Source organism: Geospiza fortis, unplaced genomic scaffold (genome assembly GCF_000277835.1).
Source record: "Geospiza fortis unplaced genomic scaffold, GeoFor_1.0 scaffold191, whole genome shotgun sequence".
In the NCBI taxonomy this organism is placed as follows: domain Eukaryota; kingdom Metazoa; phylum Chordata; class Aves; order Passeriformes; family Thraupidae; genus Geospiza; species Geospiza fortis.
This window is the reverse complement of record NW_005054418.1, coordinates 1,687,052-1,709,452: the sequence shown is the minus strand read 5'-3', so window position 1 is coordinate 1,709,452 and position 22,401 is coordinate 1,687,052. Positions and strand designations below refer to the sequence as shown.

The window sequence follows — 22,401 nt, the reverse complement described above, 5'->3', positions numbered from 1 at the left end:
ATAACTTATTCTTTATGAATATTTATGTCATAGGTACCACATTCAACACTCAGTGAAAGAATTCTTCTGAAATATGGCAGAATAAAGATGATCAGTTTCATGAATGTAGAAGTTAACATATTGTGTTTTCTCTTGTGCAAAAAAAAAAAAAGAAACAGAAAGACAAAGAGTACATACAAAGTTTCAAATAATTCCTTCCTTGTAAAAACTACATGTGCACTCTGAAGATTGTTCAGCAATCTCCCAGGGAGCATAGGAAAAAAACAACACTAAACATGGGAAAGGTAACTAGCATTAGAATGGATTATAAATTAACACCCAGAAAAGTATAGACATTTTCTTGTATATACCTTATACAAAAGTTGAAAGAGTGAAAATTTAAGAAAAAACAGAAGAAGCAAGAAACGGATGAAACTGAGCAACATAAGAGAATCACATAAGGAGTAAATTCATGTCCAAAAGAAAACATAACTGCATTAAAACATACTAAAATGTAATAGATGTCTTAGAAGTGCTCAGACATGTTAAAATTACAAAACTACTATGATCACAGTGATCGGATCTTTACACAACCTTATTTAGTTTGGGTTTTTTATTATTCCCTCAAAATAAAATCACTTAAAAGTGATTAAATGCAAGCCAGTTTTAAGATGACTATTCATGGATCAACTGTACTGTTCAAACTATCAACTAATGCAAATAATAAGGAAAAAATAGTAAGCAAATAATTAACTGCAGGAAAAACATCAAAACTAGAGTATTTATGCAGTATATGGACATTTCAAAACTCACTTTACATAGCGAGCTGAGATTATATCCAAAGGTCTGTGCATTCCGAGAACCTGCATTCATGTAGTTTCCCATTAACAATACTAGTTCCAGTAGCTTGCTAAAGCTTTTACTCTTCTTTATCTCTTCACAGGCAGCACTGACAGCCATGATGTCAGGTTTGATGTTGTTCACCTGCTCCTCAAACTGAAGCTTAAAAAGAATAGCACTGAGCCGTGGCCGTAGTCTCTTCACGTTGCTCATCTGATTGAAAAGAAAAATAGGAGATTTCCTTTAAAATTCATGGTACACTTTGGCACTGTACAAATGCATAGGCTCTGAAATGATTTATTGGTGTGACAGGCTTGAAGAAGCAATATATCTGCTATAACTGATAGCAAATGAATGAATGAATGAGAGACACTTGGGTAAGCAACTGAAATCCCATCTTGTGGTTAATAGGAACTGCCCCCATCCTTTCCAAATAACTAGTATGTGTAAGCAATAAAAGATAAAGTGTCATCATATATCACATCTGTCAACTCATATACCAAATCCTATAAAACTAATCCAAGTTTATGACCCAGTAGTTGCAAAAGAATGAAAGTAGTTCACAAATTTTGTATAACTCTGGATGTACCAAAACAAGACAAATCTCATTTTCTGGTGTAAATATTTGAAAGCTGACGTCAATAAGAGCCTATGATAAACTTGCAGGAAAATAACAGTTTTGAAAAAATCTTTGAAACACTCAATATAGTATACACTAATACATACCAATATTCATACCCCCTACACTCCTGTATACTAACCTAATACAGTTCATTAGTTGCAGCTGAATGCTTCCAGGAAAACAGCTTTTGTAGATCATATACAAAAGACTTGACTTTTTCTATGGCTTACTGATCATGTATTTTCAACAGAAATTTTGACCTTCTTATATACTAGGTCACCGAATTCTCACTCCAGACATACTTTGCACATTGTTTACTATATCCACACAAGGAACACTAAAACATTATTCAATGAGCTGCTTATCTTCTTTTTCCCTATCCCTATTTTCTCATCAATTTCATTAATTCCATAAGATCTCCTTCCTCATGCTTGTCTTCTTCTTTTTCAAGGCAACGTTCAAGACAATAATTTCTTTACAATTCCCAGAATCTTAAACTAAGATCACAGAATCTTAAATTAAGTTTCCAGCTATCAGTACTCCCAATGCAAGAAGCAATAATATTGGCACTTCTACAAAGCAGTAGGCTTCATATAATGCCCTTAAACTTTTGCCTTTAAATTGCACATATCCCCCTCCAAACCACAGTGATACCTAACGGTTCTACAGACCATTTCTCAACACAGATCTAGTCCACCAATGTGAAAACTCCTCTGACAGCGCAGCATTCATAAGTCATATGACGCTGATTATCCCCAGAGACTCAGTGTAAAGGATAATGGTGACACTCCATCCATTTTCAGTGTAAAGTGAAACTGAAGGCTGTCTCATCCAAAGGGTTTGATATAGAGGCAGAAGAGGATGGAATTTACAATCTATTTTATTGGTTTTACTGTGACGGTAGAAGAAAATAAAATCAGGTAGAGTTAACATTTTATGTCACTAGGCCATTTCAGAAATGCCTGCATAGCTGTGCAGCCACATGATGTCTCATTGAAGTAAACACACCATTTGGATTTTAGTTCAGGTAAAAAATCTTGATGTAAAATAAGAAATAATTTCCACTAACCGTACTTTGGTTTTCATCATAGAGCAGATCACATAATCAGGATGTCTTTCAGATTAAACTAGGTTGAAAATCAACTGTTGTACTTTAGTTGACTGCCTCCATCCTGGTCGTCAAGTAAAACACTTAAAATGTACATTTTGAACATTATTGGCTCAGTACCAACTGTAGGCAGACATTCTGTTCTTATACTACATGAAATAGCATCCAACAAGTGTGGTAAAATTCTTACTTAAGAATGGATAAATAAGGATAATGGCACTTGAATTTGCACAGGACATCTCACAGCAAAATAGAAATGGAAATACCTAAATTCCACATGAAATTAAGACAATACTCCAACAACTTTATACCTAATCTAAGAATAACTATATAAAAGAATGTTGAGGTAGTGGAGAGAAGCAAGTGTCATAAATTCATTCTCCAAGTTCAGTCAGGAAGAATCACTATTAACTCCTTTTCCTCAATTATCTTACTAAATTTGTATATGGACTACTACTTCTCAGCATCTTGAGAACATGTTTTTAGTTTTAAGTTTTGTCCTAAAGTTAGCCAGAAAAAAAATTGGGACTAGACTAGGAAAAAAAAAACCCCACAGCATTCCATTGAAATTATCCAGATTTTTAGTATTTAATACCGTTCTCAGGGTGCAATAGAGATGATCATTAATATTAAACCATAGAAACTACAAAAATTCAGCGTAAGTTGCATTGATTTTAAATGGTACTGAACTCAAGATACTACTGAATCACCAGAAGATGCATCATTTGTTGACGCTTGGCTTTTCAGACAGGCAGATCCTCGAAACTGAAATATTCATGTACTTTTGACCACAAAGATGTGTTGTACAAACATGAGCACGCACATCTGTATAAAAGGTGCAAAGTTTTCATCCAAACCACTTGAACTACAAGGAATTCAGATGTCCAGTACATAAGTATGCAATTCTTAAAGCTGAATGAAGAAATATGTAATCTTAAAAATTAGAAACAGGAACACATGCCAGAAACACAACAGAAATGCCACTGGGATTGTTATCATTGCTATTACTAGTATTATTGTTGTTGTTGAAAATGCTCTGAAATCTCTGCACAATGCATGCTGTTGGTATTATTTCTTTACCTGTTTGCTAAGTCAATAATTGAGAAGAGTTTCCCTAGTAACGTATGGCTTTTTTTGTGACATGTAGTTCACACTTATATTTAAACTGTAAAATCCATACACCCTACCACAAGAGGTGCTAAGAATCTAAGTGTTGCAATGCTGACCATCTTATGTTAACACCCCATAGTTTTTTATAATCAGAGTATAAGGACATAAGTTTATGTCAGTCTTGATAGTGGAATTCTGAAAACAAACAATCCAAATAACTAAAACAGGAAGTTGAATTAGAAACCTATACATGCCAGAGAACTCATGCACAGGTAATGAATTGTGCTACTTTTTAAGTAATAGTCCACAAGCAGAGTCTCACTACAAGCAAGTCCAAATGGTAACTGACTTATGAGTTGAGATACCCAGTAGCAGCTCTCACAGATCTCACATCCAACAGCAAAGACAGGTTCTCCTCTCAAATACAGCATAAATCACAAGGCAACTACAAGAATGTGCAGTCTGATATATGTGTACTCTCACAATCTTTTTCTGTTGATGTCAAGTAAAAGAAAGCATCTCAGAAGTTCCACTGACACTACATTTTGATCACTGAAGGGGTTTCATTCCTGTCACAAGCTCATAGAAAAAATACTGCAAGCACTTCAGTTTCATACCTTCTTTAAAAGGAGCAACAGTGCTGAGGCTGTCAGACCACCTGAAAATGTTCTCAGCCAAAAGGTAAAATAACAGTTACAGCCAAGCTGACTAAAGAGAGCAAACTGGAACACCATTCCCTGTGGATAATGTATGGCTTTCACCTCTGCAGCATCAGAGAACTCCTAAGAGTGCAGAGGTAAAAAGTGAGAATTCCTGACACTTATCTTTAAACCCAGGCACTTGAAAAGCAGGAAAAAAAATCAAATAGGGAAGGACTGATACCTTAACAGATATTTTATCACATTTAAAGAAGATAAAAGAACATCCTGCTCAATTTGAAAAGGACAGCCAACATGCCTACATCTTAGTGAAAAACAGCAGCATTCTCGAAAGACCAAACATTATTTCACAGTATGGGAAGTCAATTTGCGATAAAAATCAGTATTTTTGTTGAAATGTTTTTATGTATACATGGAAATAGTACCTCTTTCTTCACCTTTGACATACTCTTTTTCCTCAAGGAAATAATAATAAAGTCAAGAATTGCCAACACAAAATTAAAATTACTTAAGAGAAATTGAGTACATATATAAACATATATATATATATATATATATATATATATATATATATATACACATGATAGTGGGGCCCTGGAAAAATGTTAGAAATAGACTCTGAAAATGTTAGGCTTTGTGTTTGGCCAGACAATGTGAAATTGCATCTGGGTAAGCAGTGTGATAAATGATATAATTGTTAGATGTGATGATTGTTTAGTAATTAAATATAATTATTGTATAATCATAAGAAGAATCATGAGAAACTATGCTAGAAGTTTGAGGGGGGCCACGAGGAGCCCATGCTTGGCTGAAATCTATGTATACAATAGAACAATATAAGTTTAATAATTAACATGAGAGTAATATAACAATAGAATATAAAAACATGTTCATCCCGAACCCATATCGGAGTCAGATTTGGGTTGGTAGCCCCTGACACCCAGAGCTCTTCAATAAAAGCACCTACATATAATCATTCTCGTGATTATGTGTTTCTGAATGCTAACATACATACACAAATATATATATATATGTATGTATGTATACATGCAAACAATTGTACTAATGACCTTTCAGCCTTATTAGCAATGATGGAGAGCATGTCCTGTTACTCTGCTTCTCCAGACTGAATTATAAACAGCTTGAACTACTAAGTAAGTTTCTTGCAAATCAAATATTTTCCTAAAGGATATTCAGAGCAGAATAGAAGGCAGTGTATTACAAGGGACACAGGGATAACACCTATCAATTACCTCCTAGCTGCACACAGGCAGCCTTCTCTTGTCTTGTGGATGACAGTGCACTGATTCACAGTGCAAAAAATCCCTGGTACTGTTTTGGATTGCATTATGTTCAACAAAGATGGCCCAGCAAGGTCAGTGAGCATATCTCAGAATTGCCAAAGGGGGCTACAACACAGCTGTCAAAATAAGCTGAGCTTACAATCTTCAGGCTGAAATTCACAGGAAGGTAAGTTCTGTGAAAAGAAAGTAGTCCTTTTCTTTTGTCTTATCCAAAAAATATAATTAGATGTACTGACATCTTGATCAGCATGAAATACAGACAGCTTTTGTTTCTCCAAGTTGAAACCAGACAGTGATATTTTCCTAAAAAGGAAACTTTCCAAGAAGGGGAGGGTCCAAGTTTCCAAAATTCTTCTATTTTTAGCTGGCCTAACAGATGTCTGAAAGGCTATTTTCATTAAAAGACACATATGGAGTAGATGCTATTAGACTGAAAAGGTTTCCTCATGGGAAACCAAGTCAAGAGCTTAATATAGGTAAAAATCCTCTGCAAAACCTCTAATTCATACAGGTAGAAAAAATAAACAAACACCAGAAGTCAAGGGCAGATGTCACTGAGGAATTTAAAACCAAATCTTATAGTATCAAAACAAATGGAAAAAAGTTTCTGAAAGTAAATCAGATGTAACTATTCCACTTCGAAAAATCTGGTAAGCCTGACTTTAAAATAAATGCTTCATTTTCTGTCTGGCTACTACTAGGAATCCAGCTCCTAATGAAAGTCTACTATAAGGAATATCCCAAAACAGAGGTTATGAAGACACATGACCAAGGTCTGGATGAGAATGTCTCAAAATCATGACAGCAAGTTTAGTACTTCTCATCATACTTGAACCATCATAACAATTCCCACATAAAAGTGGAATTTGATGTTACATAGCTAGCAGCTGATTCTGATGTCTTTGATGTGACAGGCATGACCCACTTCAAAAAAGTTCAGGCCTCCAACCATTTGTATCATCTTCTCTATTGACCCAACAAGGTGTGTCCCAGTTAATTTTCTCAGAAGGAAGATATGTGTCTATGATCATGACAGTACTGCTAAGGAAAAAACATTCCACTGTAGAGTTTCTGTAGCCCTGTCAATAGCGAATTCAGTAATGACTGGGGAATTTTTATCCATATGGTTATTTAGTGTATTTGGAACCACCATTAATCTGTGGCAAAAACAGTCTGACATGTCACATAAGTGAATGCTGCAGCAGACAGTTTGCATGATTTGTAGAAAGTTTCTCAGTTCTACAAAATGATCAAAGGGAAAGCAAATCCTACAGCACCTGGAGCTCGACTGAGCTCTAATATCTGAAGCTGGAAAGGTGAAAAATCTGCATATTAATTTCAGGCTCCAGGGATTTAATAAGTACTGATGAGCCTCAAGGTTCTTTCAGCACAGCTGCCCTACACTAGCCAATCATGTGGATACCTAACTCAATTTAGGTGGCTAAATTCCAAGAAATCCTTGAATTTGCTGAGTTAAAATGGCAGGATCATGGTCCTTACTAAACACAGAAGTGTCTTCCTTATGATAAGTAATGCATGACACGATCATTAGAGGGTTGCTTACACTTCTAGTGAAGAAAAACATCAAATTGGATCCAGGACAGGCTCTTGACAGAATGTGCAAAGTGAATGGCTGGAAGCAAAAGATGGGGACCCTTCAGAAAAATAACATCCCTGCTCTGAAGCTGTAGCAATATCTGCCAAGAAGAAAACTGAGATAGCCTGTGTGTGGGCTAGAACAAATAACAAGCACCCACTTAGCCATCTGAATTATTATCAGGCAGTAAGACAATTTTTTTAAAATTGTTCTTTAGATTAACTACACAAAATGGTCTTACCAGAACTAAACAGAGATAAGAGTTAAGATCTGCTTCTACTGAAGCATTTACAGGAGCACTCATCTGTAATATGGCATCACAAAGGAATTAATACAAGCCAATCCAATGGCAATTGCAAGCAGTCAGACTATTGTAGATCATTCATGATGGCCATTTTCAAAAAGTATTTCTGGAGCTTTGCTCTCCACCCTAACCTAGGTTCAAGGTTTGAAAAACATCAACATTACAGGAGTTAAGAATGTTCTCCTTCGCAACAGCATAGGTAACTTGACTGCAATTTGTTATAAAGATTTTTCAACTCTCACAGATGGCATATAATAGAAAGTTAATTTTTGGCAACACTCCTGGAAAAGCTGGAAACACTGACAGAGAACACTGACAAGGCAGAGCAGCAGATACACATGACATCTAGAAGACACAGAAGACAAGGTTTGCAGATAGAAATTAACACAATCAAAGTATCTCACAGCCCAGATGCACGTCAGCACTTCAGAATTTTAAACAGACTGAAATGTCAGTAGGTATAACTCTGTCCAAGCATCAAGTCTTATGAAAGGCAGAGTACGCTTCTGCAGAAACAGCGATAGTATGATATTTTCCAGACAACAGTGAAAAAACATTAATACATTTTGAGTTATCCTCAATGAGAACATACAGGTGAAACTATCAGCTGAATATGGAATTGATCAATTTAAGTGTCTGCTGAATTATTTAAGACAAACTAGCCTTCATCAGGCCTCACTCTAATCTCCAATTTACTCTAGTGAAATCTTTTCCTTTGGTACAAACTCATTAAAAACACATCCATCAGTGAACAAGCTGTGAAGCCACATGAGGATTGCTTGCCAAATTCTATTTGGGTTAGCTGTCAGTGAATTTCACAAGGTCTGAACATTAATTATTTCTGAAACAATATTTTGTAATTCCCTCAATTTTATCTTTGAGCAAATATAAGTGATCAAGGAAAAATCTGTTTCCTTTTTTTTCACTACCAGACAATATGGGAACATCTTTCTGAATGTCTGAGATTACAAGAAAAGAAAGACAGCAGGAGCTATCACATGTGGCTCTTGAGACAGTATTCTCATATGTAAGAATGCTAGTACACTTGCATACACCTGAGGTCAAATGTCTACTAATAGCATTCTGTCAAGCATCAGAAACCTTTTACATTAGAAGTGTTTATAAACAACATCAAAACTTTGATTTCTTAAATGGAATTGCATTTATAGATTTAAAACCACATAATAATTTAATGTGGACCAGGACCATTTTATACCACTAAGGATTACAGGCACTGATGAGGCTACATAAAATCCTAGAATTTTTTTGTGTTGGAAGGAATCTTAAAAATCATCTAGTTCCAACTCCCCTGCCATGGGTAGGGACACTTTCTACCAGACCAGGTTGCTCTGAGCCTCATTCAACCTAGCTTTGAAAATTTCCAGGGATGGGACATCCACATTCACTGGGCAACCTGTTCCTGTTGTCTCATGCTGGAATTTACCACTGGATTCAGCTATATGCATGCAGCATTATCAATTCAGAACTACTTTTTTGAATGGTTCCTAGTGCAACAAACAGTTAAAATATGTTGGCATGAGTAGGCCTGAAGCCTTAGCACTGCTGTGTGGACAAGAAAGGGAGGAGAGGCAGATGTGTGGTGCTGTAAAGTTGGGGAACTGCAGTAACAGAACACTGAGGGGAGGGGAAGTGCAGCAAAGATCTGGAGCCATCTGATATGGGACTAAACATTGCCATGCACCTCTGTGCCTTGATAAAAGCCCTGAAATGTCAGACCTAGATGCACAGGGATCCCTGATAAACAGCATCAAAACTGTAACTGTGATTTCTTAAATGGAATTGCATTTATGGATATCAAACCATATAATAAATTTGAAATGGTCTAGGACTATTTTACACCACAAAGAATTACAGCCACTGTAAATAAACAAGTGTACTTCAAACCATAGAATGGAATTCTATGAGAATTCAGAACATTCAAGTTCTGAACAGCTGGAAGATGTTTGTGCCCAACTTCCTTACAAATAAGATATTAACCACTGGTATGGTAATAGTTCAGTAAAAATCCATTAAACAGATTACTGCACTCAAAGTATCAGTCATGATCAATAAATCTAACTAGTAGTTATTATATCAACTTCTCTGAAAATAAATTTGATTAACATTTTACTAAATTATCTACTCCTTAAACATTTCTTTGACATGATGACAGACACTACACCAAAAATCAGGAAAAAATACTATCTAAAACAATACCTTTTTCTTAGTAGGAAAGACTTACCTGCAAAACAAATCAACAATGCTAAAAGTCCTAAAGCAACAAAATATTTATACTGTCCATTGAAGAAAGAACCACATAAAAAAAATAAAAACCTCCAAAATACAACCTCTCTCAACAGTTACCAAGATGAACATCTAGATGAAACCTCATTCATCTCCAGTGGCTTTCATATTGCACAAAGATAATCTTCACTATTATCAAGTTTTATTCAAGATTCAGCATGGTGCTAGTAAAGACAAGGTTGTGAGTTTGATCCCTGTAAGGGCTATGCCCTTAAGAGCTGGACTCAATGATCCTTGTGGATCCCTTCCAACTGAGAACATTCGTGATTCTGTGGTAATCAATGAAATTACCAAGAAAATAATATGAAGGTTAAGGATGTTTTTAAGAAGTTTTAGAGGAAGTTGATTGCAGTAAGTAAAACCAAGTACAAAACAAGAACTATGGTAAAACAAGATGCAATTGAGTACTTATGTTTCATCAAGCACAAGCTTGATGAAAACCTCATCATGAATTTGAAATACCTAATGAATTTGAGCAAGAAAATACAACATTCAATATAACATCAAGGTAAGGTAACAATAGTAAACTAAATTTTTAGTAAGATGAACAGAATTAATGTAATTGTCATGAAATAGTTAATGAATCTGTACAAGCCCCTCCCTGTCCCTGTCCCCCTCCCACCCCCAAAAAAACCCTACAACTTTAAACCAAAAACAAAGCTCCACAGTCATACATGATAATATCTGTGCTCTGAGACATTGGCCTGGAGTAAGTGAAAGAAAGAACCTAGTGGAAAATAAAGTAGTTTATCTAAAGAAAACCCAAAGTCTGGAAGAGAAGATAAGGGCCATAAAGGATTTATTTTATATTTACTGCTGAATGAACAGAAAATATAACAATGATAAATAACTTAAAAAAGAGAAGGCAGAAATCACAAAAGCAACTCCTAGGGTCAATTCAAAGAAAACAAATCCTCACAACCATAAGACAAAACCCCAAACAAAACCCCAAAACCACAAGCAACACTCACAAAGGGAACCTGAACTGTTTAGAATTATGATCTCAAGGTCTTTAAGCCAACAACAATATTTAATTAATTTTCTTGAAACATACAATACTGTAACAGTCACTGCCAGCCAATATCTCACTAAGTGTCTCGCTGTTTCAGAGTATCAAATCTTGACTTTCAACTCAAAGCCTGAAAGATAATGGGTTTCCATGATGAAAAAAAAATTTATCACACAAGTAGTAATTAGCCATTTATTCACTATTTAGATTCTTCCTTAGGAGTCAAATAGTTCAATTGTTCCTTTAATCACAGTTTCAGAGAAAATTAACATGGAATCTCCTAATTCTCTAAAAAAACATAACTATAAAACACTACTTATCTAAAAGACTTCAAGCCTTGCATTGTGTATTCAAGTTTGATTCTCCCCATTTAAAACAGACAGCAAAAATTAAGGCATAAACCAATATTTTTAAGGAAAAATAAACAAAACCAACAAAACCAGTAATAATGTGAAGATTCACATTAGCATCAACAGTGGCCTCCTAAGAAATGAGAAGAATTTCTCAGCCCACTCCGCGGACAACAATAACAGAAAAGATCCAGGAGAGCCAGATGGAGCTTGAAGAACTTTGATGAAAAGAAAATGGATAGGATTCTATATTCAGAGTAAAAAAAGTGACTTATTCAAATTTTCTCCCATTGGAACAGAAATGCAAAATGTTCCATGTAATAAACATTGTCGCTTGTTCCCTCAAAGCCACTCTATTACATGCATAGAAGCTGTGACATGACAGAAACTATTCCTGATGATGGGGTTTGGTCTTGTTTGTGGACTTTGTTTTTCAATGTTTTGCATAGAAAACCAGGAAAAGCAAGGACTTGCACTTTTCAGTCAGTGGGAATCTGGTTGTTCCTTCAGTAAATAATCTCCAGAAATTTTTGAGATATGAGAACTCTTATCATTTTGTCAATTTATTTTATTTTTCTGAGTTATCACATTGCCTCAACTTTTAGAGACAAATTTATGAGAAAAGTTGGGCCAGATGCAGCAAAGCTCTACCTACACTGTTACTGGTCTAGCTCTTCTCATCAACTGACAGGTCCATCTAACTGAGTAAGTAATATTCCCTCATGGGAAATTCCCTCAGATAAGATAATCTTAGCAATAACCACCTTAGGTTTAAACTCCAGGAATGGTCAAGAAAAATCAAAGCCTTGTACAGATTTATGCACCAGAAAACTACATAGCATTACTCTGGATGAAGTAATTACCAACTACGAATTATGAGCTATAGAGAAATTAGATGTAAACTGTATTTCCACAAAAAGCATCAACTGCCAGCTCTGAAGTAGCATTTTCTTTTTTTCACTTCCAGTCTTCCTTTGTGAATTCAACCTGGAAGATATTACAAACATATCTTTCCAGAGGGAAGGGAGAACGTGATTAGGGATACTCTTTACAGAACATGGTATAAAACACAGGCGGCACGAGGCAGAATAGGTCAACATGATCGCTATGACATTATTTTCTTCTAATTTATAGGGAGAAAAGAAAGAAAAACGTAAGTGTAGAAAACCTCAGTAAAAAAAAGTTAAGATTTTTTCAATGCAAACAAAAGTAAGGCCAAACTATTTTTGCTATGAAAATTTGTCACAGAAAATAACAAAGTTTTTATGGTTTTGGTTTGGTTTCTTTTGCAAATGTAAAAAACTTGTTTAAACAAAGAGAATCCGAAATCATTCCAGAAGCAATATTTCAACAATCAGGCCTTTCACCTCCATGGATATGTCCAACAAAAGTCCAATTGAATGGCAGCACCTGTAATCTTCTACCAGTCTGGAACCCCTCCACTTTTAGGAAGAAGCAACTGTTTTGGTTTTTTTCTATACTATTATATTAACACTGTATTTCCAGAAAGGACAAAAAAACAACTAGTGATAATAAAACAGAACTCACCACAACACCAAACTGCTCTGGCTCAGACAAATTGTTATACTCGTTCTTGAACTTGGACAATGCATTCAATTGCTCTTGTTCAGGGAGGTGTTTTATTAAATTCTATAAAGGAAAATAAAATAGGCTTAAAAATCTCAGATTCAATGTTGCTTCTATTATTGTAAACAAACAGATTTACACATGCATTACTGCCACACACTCCAAAGACAACTCTCTTTCCTGAAGACAGCAGAATGTACATAGCAACACAGAAATTAAAGTAACTGAGAGTGTAAAAGATAAGTGATGCTATACTGCCAGCAATACTGCAATACTGACACTGATTCTACACACATCCATAGTATTCTTTTTAAAACTGTTTTTAAAGAAGGAATGTGCTTGATAGGCATGATGGAAACAGAACACTTCAAAGCAAACAAAACAGGAACTTCAAGTATAACATAACCATCAAAAGGCTGGCAAGAATTACCAATGTTAGATGAAAAGTACTTTGCAAAAGAATAATTAATTTTCTAGCATTTCAAAACAAAAGTTTAAACCCATTACACTTACTTACTTACTTACACTACTACTTAGCGTGAAAACTTGCTAGAAGTAGTAAATCAGAGGTAAGATTCAGCTTCAGCTGAATTCAGAAGTCAGTATGGGGAGGTTGGACACATATAAAGTGAACGTCTTACAGGTAAGGGAATCAAACATTTCACCTTCATCTGTTCCTCTGAAGAATCCTCTGACTCCCTGGAGTTTCCTGAACACTTAGACACATATTATCTAGAAAAAGAGACATTTGGGTACCTGAACCCCACTCTAATTAGCTTCTGCTAGGCTGGCTAAAAATGGCTTTTTGGATATTCTGGAAATAGAAAGCTTCTCACACCCTTAATTGTGGTATAAAATTTGAATCATTAGCTCAGTTCTGTCCCTTCCCAAGATGACTGCTGTAACTACCAGGCAATCGCCAGAGTCCCTGTGGCCTGCTGTGTCTCTCAGATATTGACTCTTGTGTTTCTGGTTACACATTGGTTAAGCTTCTGTCACAGTGAGAAAAACACAAGAGAGATTTTCCTTTCTTAAAACACTCTTTGGTCTACTGGTAAGCTCACTCTCCTGAACTGAAGATTAAATCCTTTTAACACTGAAGCCAGTCCAGGATACACAGCCACCCCACTACCTATTACCATATTTCAAGAAAGAAACAAGACCAACTCCACCACTTCCCCATTAGCTGATGGAAAAGGCAGACATTTTGGTTGCCAGCATTTGTTTTATTACCTCTCAAGTTAATAGCTTTGGTGATATACAATGAGCAAAAAAGAATTTGTTTCAGTTACTGAGCTGAATCTCCATTTGAAAGTCTTAAAAAACCCTAATTTTACCCACTAAAGATCCTAATTCCTTCTTAAACAGGAAATTTAGCCAGTTAAGATATAAAAATTACCTCTCTGTGCCAGGTAGATAAAAAGTCATACCTGTGCTTTGCTTAACACACTTCTTTAGTTTAAGAACAAATTTTACTCTTTTCAGTAGTAGCAGAAAAATATCCCTAAATCAGTAGACTGATTCAACAGAATGTCCACGCTCAAATAAGGATTTTGATAAGACAAAACTATTAAAAACGCATGAACAACAATGCTTAAAACAATAATGTAAACTTAAATTTTAGGAGCTTGATTTAGATATGATCAAACTGAATTTTAGTGAAACAGCAGTCATATATATCCTTACTATTCTCACATTTGGAAAATATTTTTGTAAAAAAACTACACTTATTAACTATGGATGAAGATCTCTGGCAATAAATCAGAGCAAAAATGAAAGGGTGCAAAGTGTAAAAAGATACATTTTAAATTAGAAATTCATAACACACCTATTTCTTTTTTTGATATCCAACATTCAAACAGCTCTAAATAAAATACAATTCCTTAATATTTACTGAAATTAAAATGTTATTCTTTGATGCAGAAATAGTTTTCATATGAAGAAAAATTGCCCACAAAACTTTCAAAAACCAAAAACAGTCAAGTGTTAGATGAATATTTTCAATGTTGAGCATCAGAATATTAAAAAAAAAAAGCAACCAAAACAGAAGGAGCAGCTGATATCAAAGCAGCTTTTATGGTGTTCAGATAAAGCTTTTGAGCAGCTACAGATGAACACACATTTTGAATATCAAACAAGGAATAAGCAGGAGAAAGAATTTTGACTAAGTCACGGGAAATATTGCAATAATTAGTCAATGAGTTTTTGGATTACAACATGGCTTTTGGAGTTTTTACATTTTGAAGTGCTAGATTTAATTTCTAACTGAAGCGGGGAATGGAGACGGATGGAGAGAAAATACATTTTATTTCTTAAGCATAACAAGAGTTGGATTAAGAGCAAATTTCCAACTTCAGAAACAGTGATTATTAGGACTCACTGAAAAAACCAGTTACAACTAAACAAAAAAAAAATCTGCTGAAAGCAAGAAATTTCTGAAAAGGAGAAGTACCATACTGTCTAAGGTAACTTATATGAATGAAGAAAATTAGCCATATATGGTTGTAAACTTATATACACTTTCCCGCTTCTCAGAATGATGAAATACATGGAGCACATTTTCATAGCATGGTCATAATACATACTTGAAAAGGATGTGGACAGTAGAAATAGAGACATACAGCTGGATACTTAAAGTTATTTATTAACCTAAGTATATACAAAGGTGCATACCAATTTTTTGCAGCAATGGCGCACATTGTTTTACCACTTTCAAAGAAAGATGGGTGTCTTAAGTCCTTTTTCAAGTTCAAACTTAGTCCGTTTTTCAAAGTTATTATACGGTTGTTTTACCCAGAAATTAGCAATTTGGATGAACTCATTTGATAGATATTATTACATCCAAACTTGGAAACTAAATTTGAAGCCTAGAGTTTTACTGAATTTTCCACTTGATTTAGGTCTTAAAGGGATTAATCACTTGGCAAAAAAATACAGTCTATATTCTTGAGCGATTTATATGACTGTGTTCATACAGGATATTGTGCACATGATCACTTGTATTCCATTCGACTGACTTTTACACAATCACAGCAGCTGCTAATATCACTGTACTCTTGTAGGATATAATTTCTCACTTTTGGCTCATCATCTTCTCTTACCCTTTTCTTAAATAAAATTGTTCACTCCCCTCCAAAAGCAAACAGGAAAGGGCTCAACCACTGTCAAAACCTCTTTGGACTCAATTTTGATGCCAACTGCATAAAGAGGTTAGCGTATACATTGACTTTGAACATAATTTACTGCCAATACCAATTAATAGAGCCACATGATTATCAGCATAGTGTCAAAAAGCTATATCCTATTATATTTTTAGCCATGCCTACTGCAAAGCTCCAGGGGGGTTCGGGTGTGCTAGATGTTCTAAACATACTGAAAATTAGGCATTCTTTATCCCAAGACATATACAATTATAATGAAAATAATAGTCCACAGAAGAAATTAAAAATAATGATACAAAAGCAAAAAAATTATCCATGAAAATTAATTTTCTCTTATTAGATTACTGCATCTTAACATAGAAGTATGCCATTAATTAACTACCCATTAATGGTTTGATGATTTTCTTTACTGGAGTCTAAATGCAAAAATAAATTTTGCCTTCTTTAGATAACACACATAGAAATTATCAAAATAACAGTTTTTTATATTTTTGATATACAGTAATTATTTATACAGGTTGCTTCATTTAATTGTTGAGGACTTAATTTTTCTAACAAGCTAAGTGTTAACTGTTGAAAAACAGTGCTAAGATCAAATAGCATGAGAGAGTCTCAGAGCAAGGATGAACTACCTGAGATAGAGTTTAAGTTGAACATAACAGCAGAGCATATTCCATCTCTCAGTTTTTCATGCTACCATAGAGAATTTCCACTGTTATATCAAATAAAATAAAATAAAGATAGACATCATGCTGCTGTTGAGCATGAAGAAAACCTTGAAAAAGTGATCTAAGTGCAAATTAGACTAAAAAAACATTTTAGAAGTGTAAACTGTGTTCACCCTAATAATCTTAAAGTGATAGTTTTAGTGCCAATATTAACTGCATCATTGAACAAAAGAATGAGAATTATACAATGACTATATATACACTGCCACTGGAGATCATGGTTCATGCTTGCTCCTTCAAATATTTAAGAGAAATATCTCATTCTTCAATGAAGAAGGGAAAGTGAAGTCCAAATAGCTGAAGAGAGATTAGACATCTTTGAAATCCAAGTCACAGGCAGTGAGGGCAAAACTGCATGCAGGAAGAAGAAGGGCATGCTGAGCATTGCACAGCCTCCTGTGCGATAAGACAAGATGTTATTTTGATATTCCGATATGGTGGAAATTCATTTTGCAGGAAAACCACAGAAATGCAGATTTGTCTTGTTTTGACAACTGAATACAAGTTCCTATGTGTTGCAGGAGAAGACACGCCTGAATTTCAGTGAGCCTTAATGTAACAAATAATTTTATGACCCTGATATGTGTACTTGTTTAAACTAATCAACATTCCTGCAAATAGATTATGTTTCTAAAAAAAACAATCTACCTTCCCCTTTCTTTTGTGTTTCAGCAGGGACTGGTACCCATGTCTGTAACATACTTTGAAGTATGCTGAAGAGATTAGCTATCTAAAACCTACAACACATTACTAGTAAACAGACAGTAATTATCAATTATTGATATATTATGTTTTGACATTTATGAGCCATAACAGAAATAATTTGAAGTTCATCACAGTATGCCAGAGTCCTGTACAAAACACAGATAGTTTTTCTAAAGACAGACGTTTTCAAATTTACTGATGCCCATCAAGACCACTCGAGAATATGGCACATGACAGGCAAGGACAGACTGAGAGAATTCACTTTGTTGAACTCTGGGAAAGCCTCATGGGCCCTTAATGTGCGCGGATATCCAACTAAATGGGACAAAGAAGGTGTAATTATGCTCTTCTTGGAGCTGTGCAATAGAAGACAAAGGTCACAAGTTATCACAATTAAGATTACAGTTAGATAAAAAAAAAACTTTTTCTACTACAAGTGTTCAACACTGAAAAAGGTTTCCAGAAAAGCCTGTGGGGTCTCCAGACTTGGAGATACTAAAAATTTGGTGGAAAAGGACCTAGTGATGATCAAAGTGCTCTAGCTGACCTGGCTTTGAGAGCCTTGGCTCAAATGACTTCAAGACACCCCTTCCAAATTATTTTTCCCATGGTTCTAAAACGATCCATTTGTGTTTATTTCATTAAATTCTTCAGCTTTTCAACCCTTAAATATCACTGTATATAGAAGAACTTCCAGTTTCTTTTGGCTCCACATAGAGTGATACTGACTTTGTGTTTTAAAAAAATAATATTGAAAGAGAAGACACTAGCTAAATAAACTCCATGGAAGAGAAGTGGTGAATGCTGTAAATGACCTAGGGCAAGATATTGGATTGTTACAGCTCTAACAAACAAAAAAAAACCCAAATCAAACAACCAAAATAGAGATTTGTGCAGGTAAGACAGAGCTAAAACAAAGCAAAGAATAATGTCGTAAGTAGGGAAGAAACAAAACATCATATGTACACAAGAAAAAGTCTCTATTTAGGTGTGGACGACATGGAAAATTGAGAATATAAATTCAGCTATGTCATACTTTAATCCCATCCAGCAACCAAGCCCCAAGCAGCCACTCACTCACTCTCCCCACAGTGGGATAAGGAAGAGATTAAAAGGGTTAAAGTCAGAAAACTCACAGGATGAGATAAAACCGTGCACACAAGCAAAGCAAAGCAAGGAATTAATTCATTGGTACCCAGGGGCTGGGAGATGTTTACTGTCATCTTCAGGAGAACAGGGCTCCATCACATGTAATGGTGACTTGACAAACACCACCACTCCATCTCCCTTCTTTTTTCTCACTCACACTTTACATACTGTCCATGATGTCATATGGTCTGGAATGTCCCCTTAGTCATTTGGGGTCACCTGTCCTGGTTGTGTCCCCTCCCAACCTCCCATACACACCCAGCCAGCCCCCTTGCCAGCATGGCAGTACTAACAGAAAAGGCCTTGGCTCTGTGTAAGCCCTGCTCAGCAAAAACAAAAACATCTCTGTATTATCAACCCCATGTTCAGCACAAATGCAAACATAACCCCATATCAGCCACCATGAAGAGAATTAACTTAGTCCCAGCCAAAAACAACACAAGCTGCTTTCATAAAAATATTAGCATTACAAATGAAAAAAACAATCTATTATTCACAGAAAAAGAACATTCTTGCAGTTAATTAGTAGCCAAAAGTTTACATTAAAAGGTGTTTTTAGCTATGCATTTCTGTTTACTGAGAAGCTTCTCTTGAAATACTGGGATTTTAAGTGCTATTTTTGTTACCTGAATCATGGACTCTGAGAGCTGTGTTTCATCTATTTCCAATATCATCATTTTGATCTCTTCATAAGGCACTCGGAAAGATCCAAGGAAAATTGCTAAAACAGAGATTCCACAAATAATGAAGAAAGCAAGACAAGAACTATATTGCTTCTCTTTAAAAAAACAGCAGCAAAACAGGTCATAGCATATCCAGATTAACAAACACTATGCCAAATAATATAGGTAAGAGATAACAATTTTAAATGTATTTTTAATTAGTTTTCTTTCAATTCCAGCCTCCTCCATATCCATTTGTTATATACAACATCCAGCATCACAGAAGACTTCCATAAGCAGTCAGAGACAAGTCTACTCAGTAGAAGAATCACTGCTATTACAGTATTTTGTGCTAAGGTGACAATTGTAATTTTTTTCAATAGTCTTGTCAGAGCTTTCTCTTAAAGAAGCACCATGACTAACCAAAACCAACCCACAGAAACAGAATATTTTGTTAAATGTTAACAAAAATAAGCACTCTTTATTTAGTCCCCATAATGAAGTTATTTCTTATTTAATCTCTGCTGGCAATTAGGAACCTATTCTTCCTAGAACTCCTCTCCATCAAAACTTTATTTTCTTTGTTTGTATATTATTCCATAATACTGAGTATCACCTAGTTTCTACAAAGTTCATGAGATGGGCAGACATGCTTCAGGTATTTTCATCCTTTTGTTGACAAGGCGTGGGGACATGCAGGGAAAGGGGGCATCCAGTATTCCTTGATGGATATATTGAAAATACAGATGGGATTAGATACATAGCTGTATGCTTGCACTTCCATACACACAGTCTTGAACAAGGAATAATCTTTAACTACGTCTCGGGTCTTTTTAAGTGTTTCAGATGTGAAATCCATATTTGTGCTTAAAAACAATATGCACATCTTTAAACACATTTTAAACAATAAGTGGTTATCAGATAACCACACAAGAGAGAATGGCATTTTAATGGAACATTTATACATTACTCTGAGGAGAAAAAAATAACCAACAGAATCTACTTACACAGATTCTGTGCAATCTTAGGATCCAAAACTTTTAATTCTTTGATGCGTTTCTTAATGGATTTCTTTTCTTCAAAATCTTCCTCCTCTCTTTTTACTGCAAAATTAATCACAAATACAATCATGGTTATTTCTTAATATTTAAAGGAAACATTCATGAATTCAGAAAGCATATTTGCTATCAAGCATAGTCAATTCACAGAGAAAAGATCATAAAACACGCAGACAAAAAATTGAGAGGTTTTGCATGTTTTCTTTGTATTTCAAAACTTTTGCTCTTCAGTCAAATTTGTCAGCTTGCTAGCCTTCTAGATTTATTTTTTTTAATATATATTTAATTGTACAAATTGAGTCATATTTAAAATATCATGCAACGTGCTCCAGTTACCCTGGCCAGGCTAGGATTATGAATTGGATTTTAACAATAACAAATGTTAAAAAAAATGGCAATATGTCTCAACACTGAGACATCTATCTATTTTTGTGATTGCTTCTGTCTAATTATATGCACCAAAATTATCAAAGATCACCAGCTTATTAAAAAATTAACATTAACTTAGAATATAGCTGAGTTGTTATATACCTATATAGCATATAGGTATATATATATATTTTCTTGCCCCCCTCAAAAAGATGTATTTTTAAATATATGATGTAATCACATTATTACAAAATACCACAAAGAAAAAGTGATTGTATAAACATAAAAACATATTAACATATTAACATTGCTGGAGATTTTGGCTTATTCTTTCTTTTAATAATTCATACAAATAGAAAATAATTAATACAAATAGGATCTCCCAAATACATTGTGTAAGCTGAATTTATTTCTCATTAGTCACACATTGTCATAAGAATTTCACTTAAAAAACCAACATAAGCTTGATAAAGTATTAGTAGGAATTATTATGCAAACAAACTAAAAAGCGAAAACAACACAAATCTTTCCTTAAATATGATCTGGTATTGTATTATTTTTCAATAATACATAATAAAAAATACTCTTTTTTAAACTTTTCCTTCTCCCTTCCCCCAGCACAAATCTTCACTGTCAAATGTTATTTACCAAATGCATTGCTACTGTTTAGCTAATTCTGTATATTATTTCACAAATGAGATTAGTTTCCTAGCTTTACAGTATGATTGTTCCAAATTAAGTTACACATGCTTCAAATATTTGAGAGAAGAAAATATGCTACAATAGCATAACACGCTACTGACTTCCAAAGGAGATAGGTATAGACGAGAAGTCCTGCCAAGGAGACATAGGATTACAATTTCTAGCTCAGTGATGATCCTTGACAAAAGTAGACATAAGCATGAATTATCAAGAGGATTTCCCTAAACTGAAATTAATTCCAAAAATGGTAAGAGAGCTATTTAAGAGCTACATAATTCTTAAAAAATGTTTTCCAAAGCACAATAAATTTTGCTAAGGATTGGGACACTGACTAAATGACCTCTTGAGGTCTTTGATCTTTGTTGTCTAGTATACAACCAAAGAGATAACGAATTCAAGACCTCACACAGGGATTGAAGGAACCAGATTCAAGTCCCTTCCTAGTAGGTGGAGAAAGAAATTTGAATCCTCTTCTAAATCACTTTTAATACTCTACACCTGCTAGGCAGCACAATGCTCCTGAGAACATGCCACAGTGCAGAAAAGAACCTGTATTCTGCAAAAATGAAATCACTAAGCTAAGACTTAAAGCAGTCCTTAGAAGAAGGACTGATAACTAACATCCTGGAAAATGGGTTACAAAGCCGCAATCCTCCTCTTTTGTCTGTTCCCAGTCTACCCACAAAATTCACTTGGCCTTGAATTTCTTTTAGCACATTGAACAGAATGTTTAGCACTCTCCTGTACCAGGAAAAGCTACACACCCTTCTTACTATCCATGTGAAAGCAAAAGTAGGTTTTCACCAGCAATGTGAGAAATCTCTAGCTCAGGCACCAAAGGAATAGAATGACATTAAAGCTACTAGATAAAAAAAAGGTAACCACTAAAGGTTCACTTTTTCTGATTATGCTTGAAGAAGAGCCCTTACTGAACCCAGAAGGGTATGTCAAGGGGCTGCAGATCCCAGAATCACATAACTGTTTTCTCCTGCCTTTACACACTTTAACCAACTTCTCAAATTTCCTAACTTCTTCAACTACACACTGAAAACTGCGACTCTTAAAAACATGACTTCTGAGTTGCCTCAAAGTCT

The 22,401-nt window shown here is 34.9% G+C and overlaps 1 protein-coding gene across 2 annotated transcripts in view; it reads right to left on the bottom strand.

Moving 5' to 3' along the window:
* The window catches only part of DIAPH3 (diaphanous related formin 3), a 203,289-nt gene that overhangs the window by 95,764 nt on the left and 85,124 nt on the right, over positions 1 to 22,401 (bottom strand). For both annotated transcript variants that reach the window (XM_005426609.2, XM_031061588.1), the window contains 4 exons: positions 20,186 to 20,281; positions 19,143 to 19,237; positions 12,735 to 12,836; positions 793 to 1,032 (listed from right to left, as the gene is read on the bottom strand). In XM_005426609.2, the coding sequence (XP_005426666.2) occupies positions 793 to 1,032; positions 12,735 to 12,836; positions 19,143 to 19,237; positions 20,186 to 20,281 (533 nt within the window). The remainder of the gene's footprint in view (positions 1 to 792; positions 1,033 to 12,734; positions 12,837 to 19,142; positions 19,238 to 20,185; positions 20,282 to 22,401) is intronic.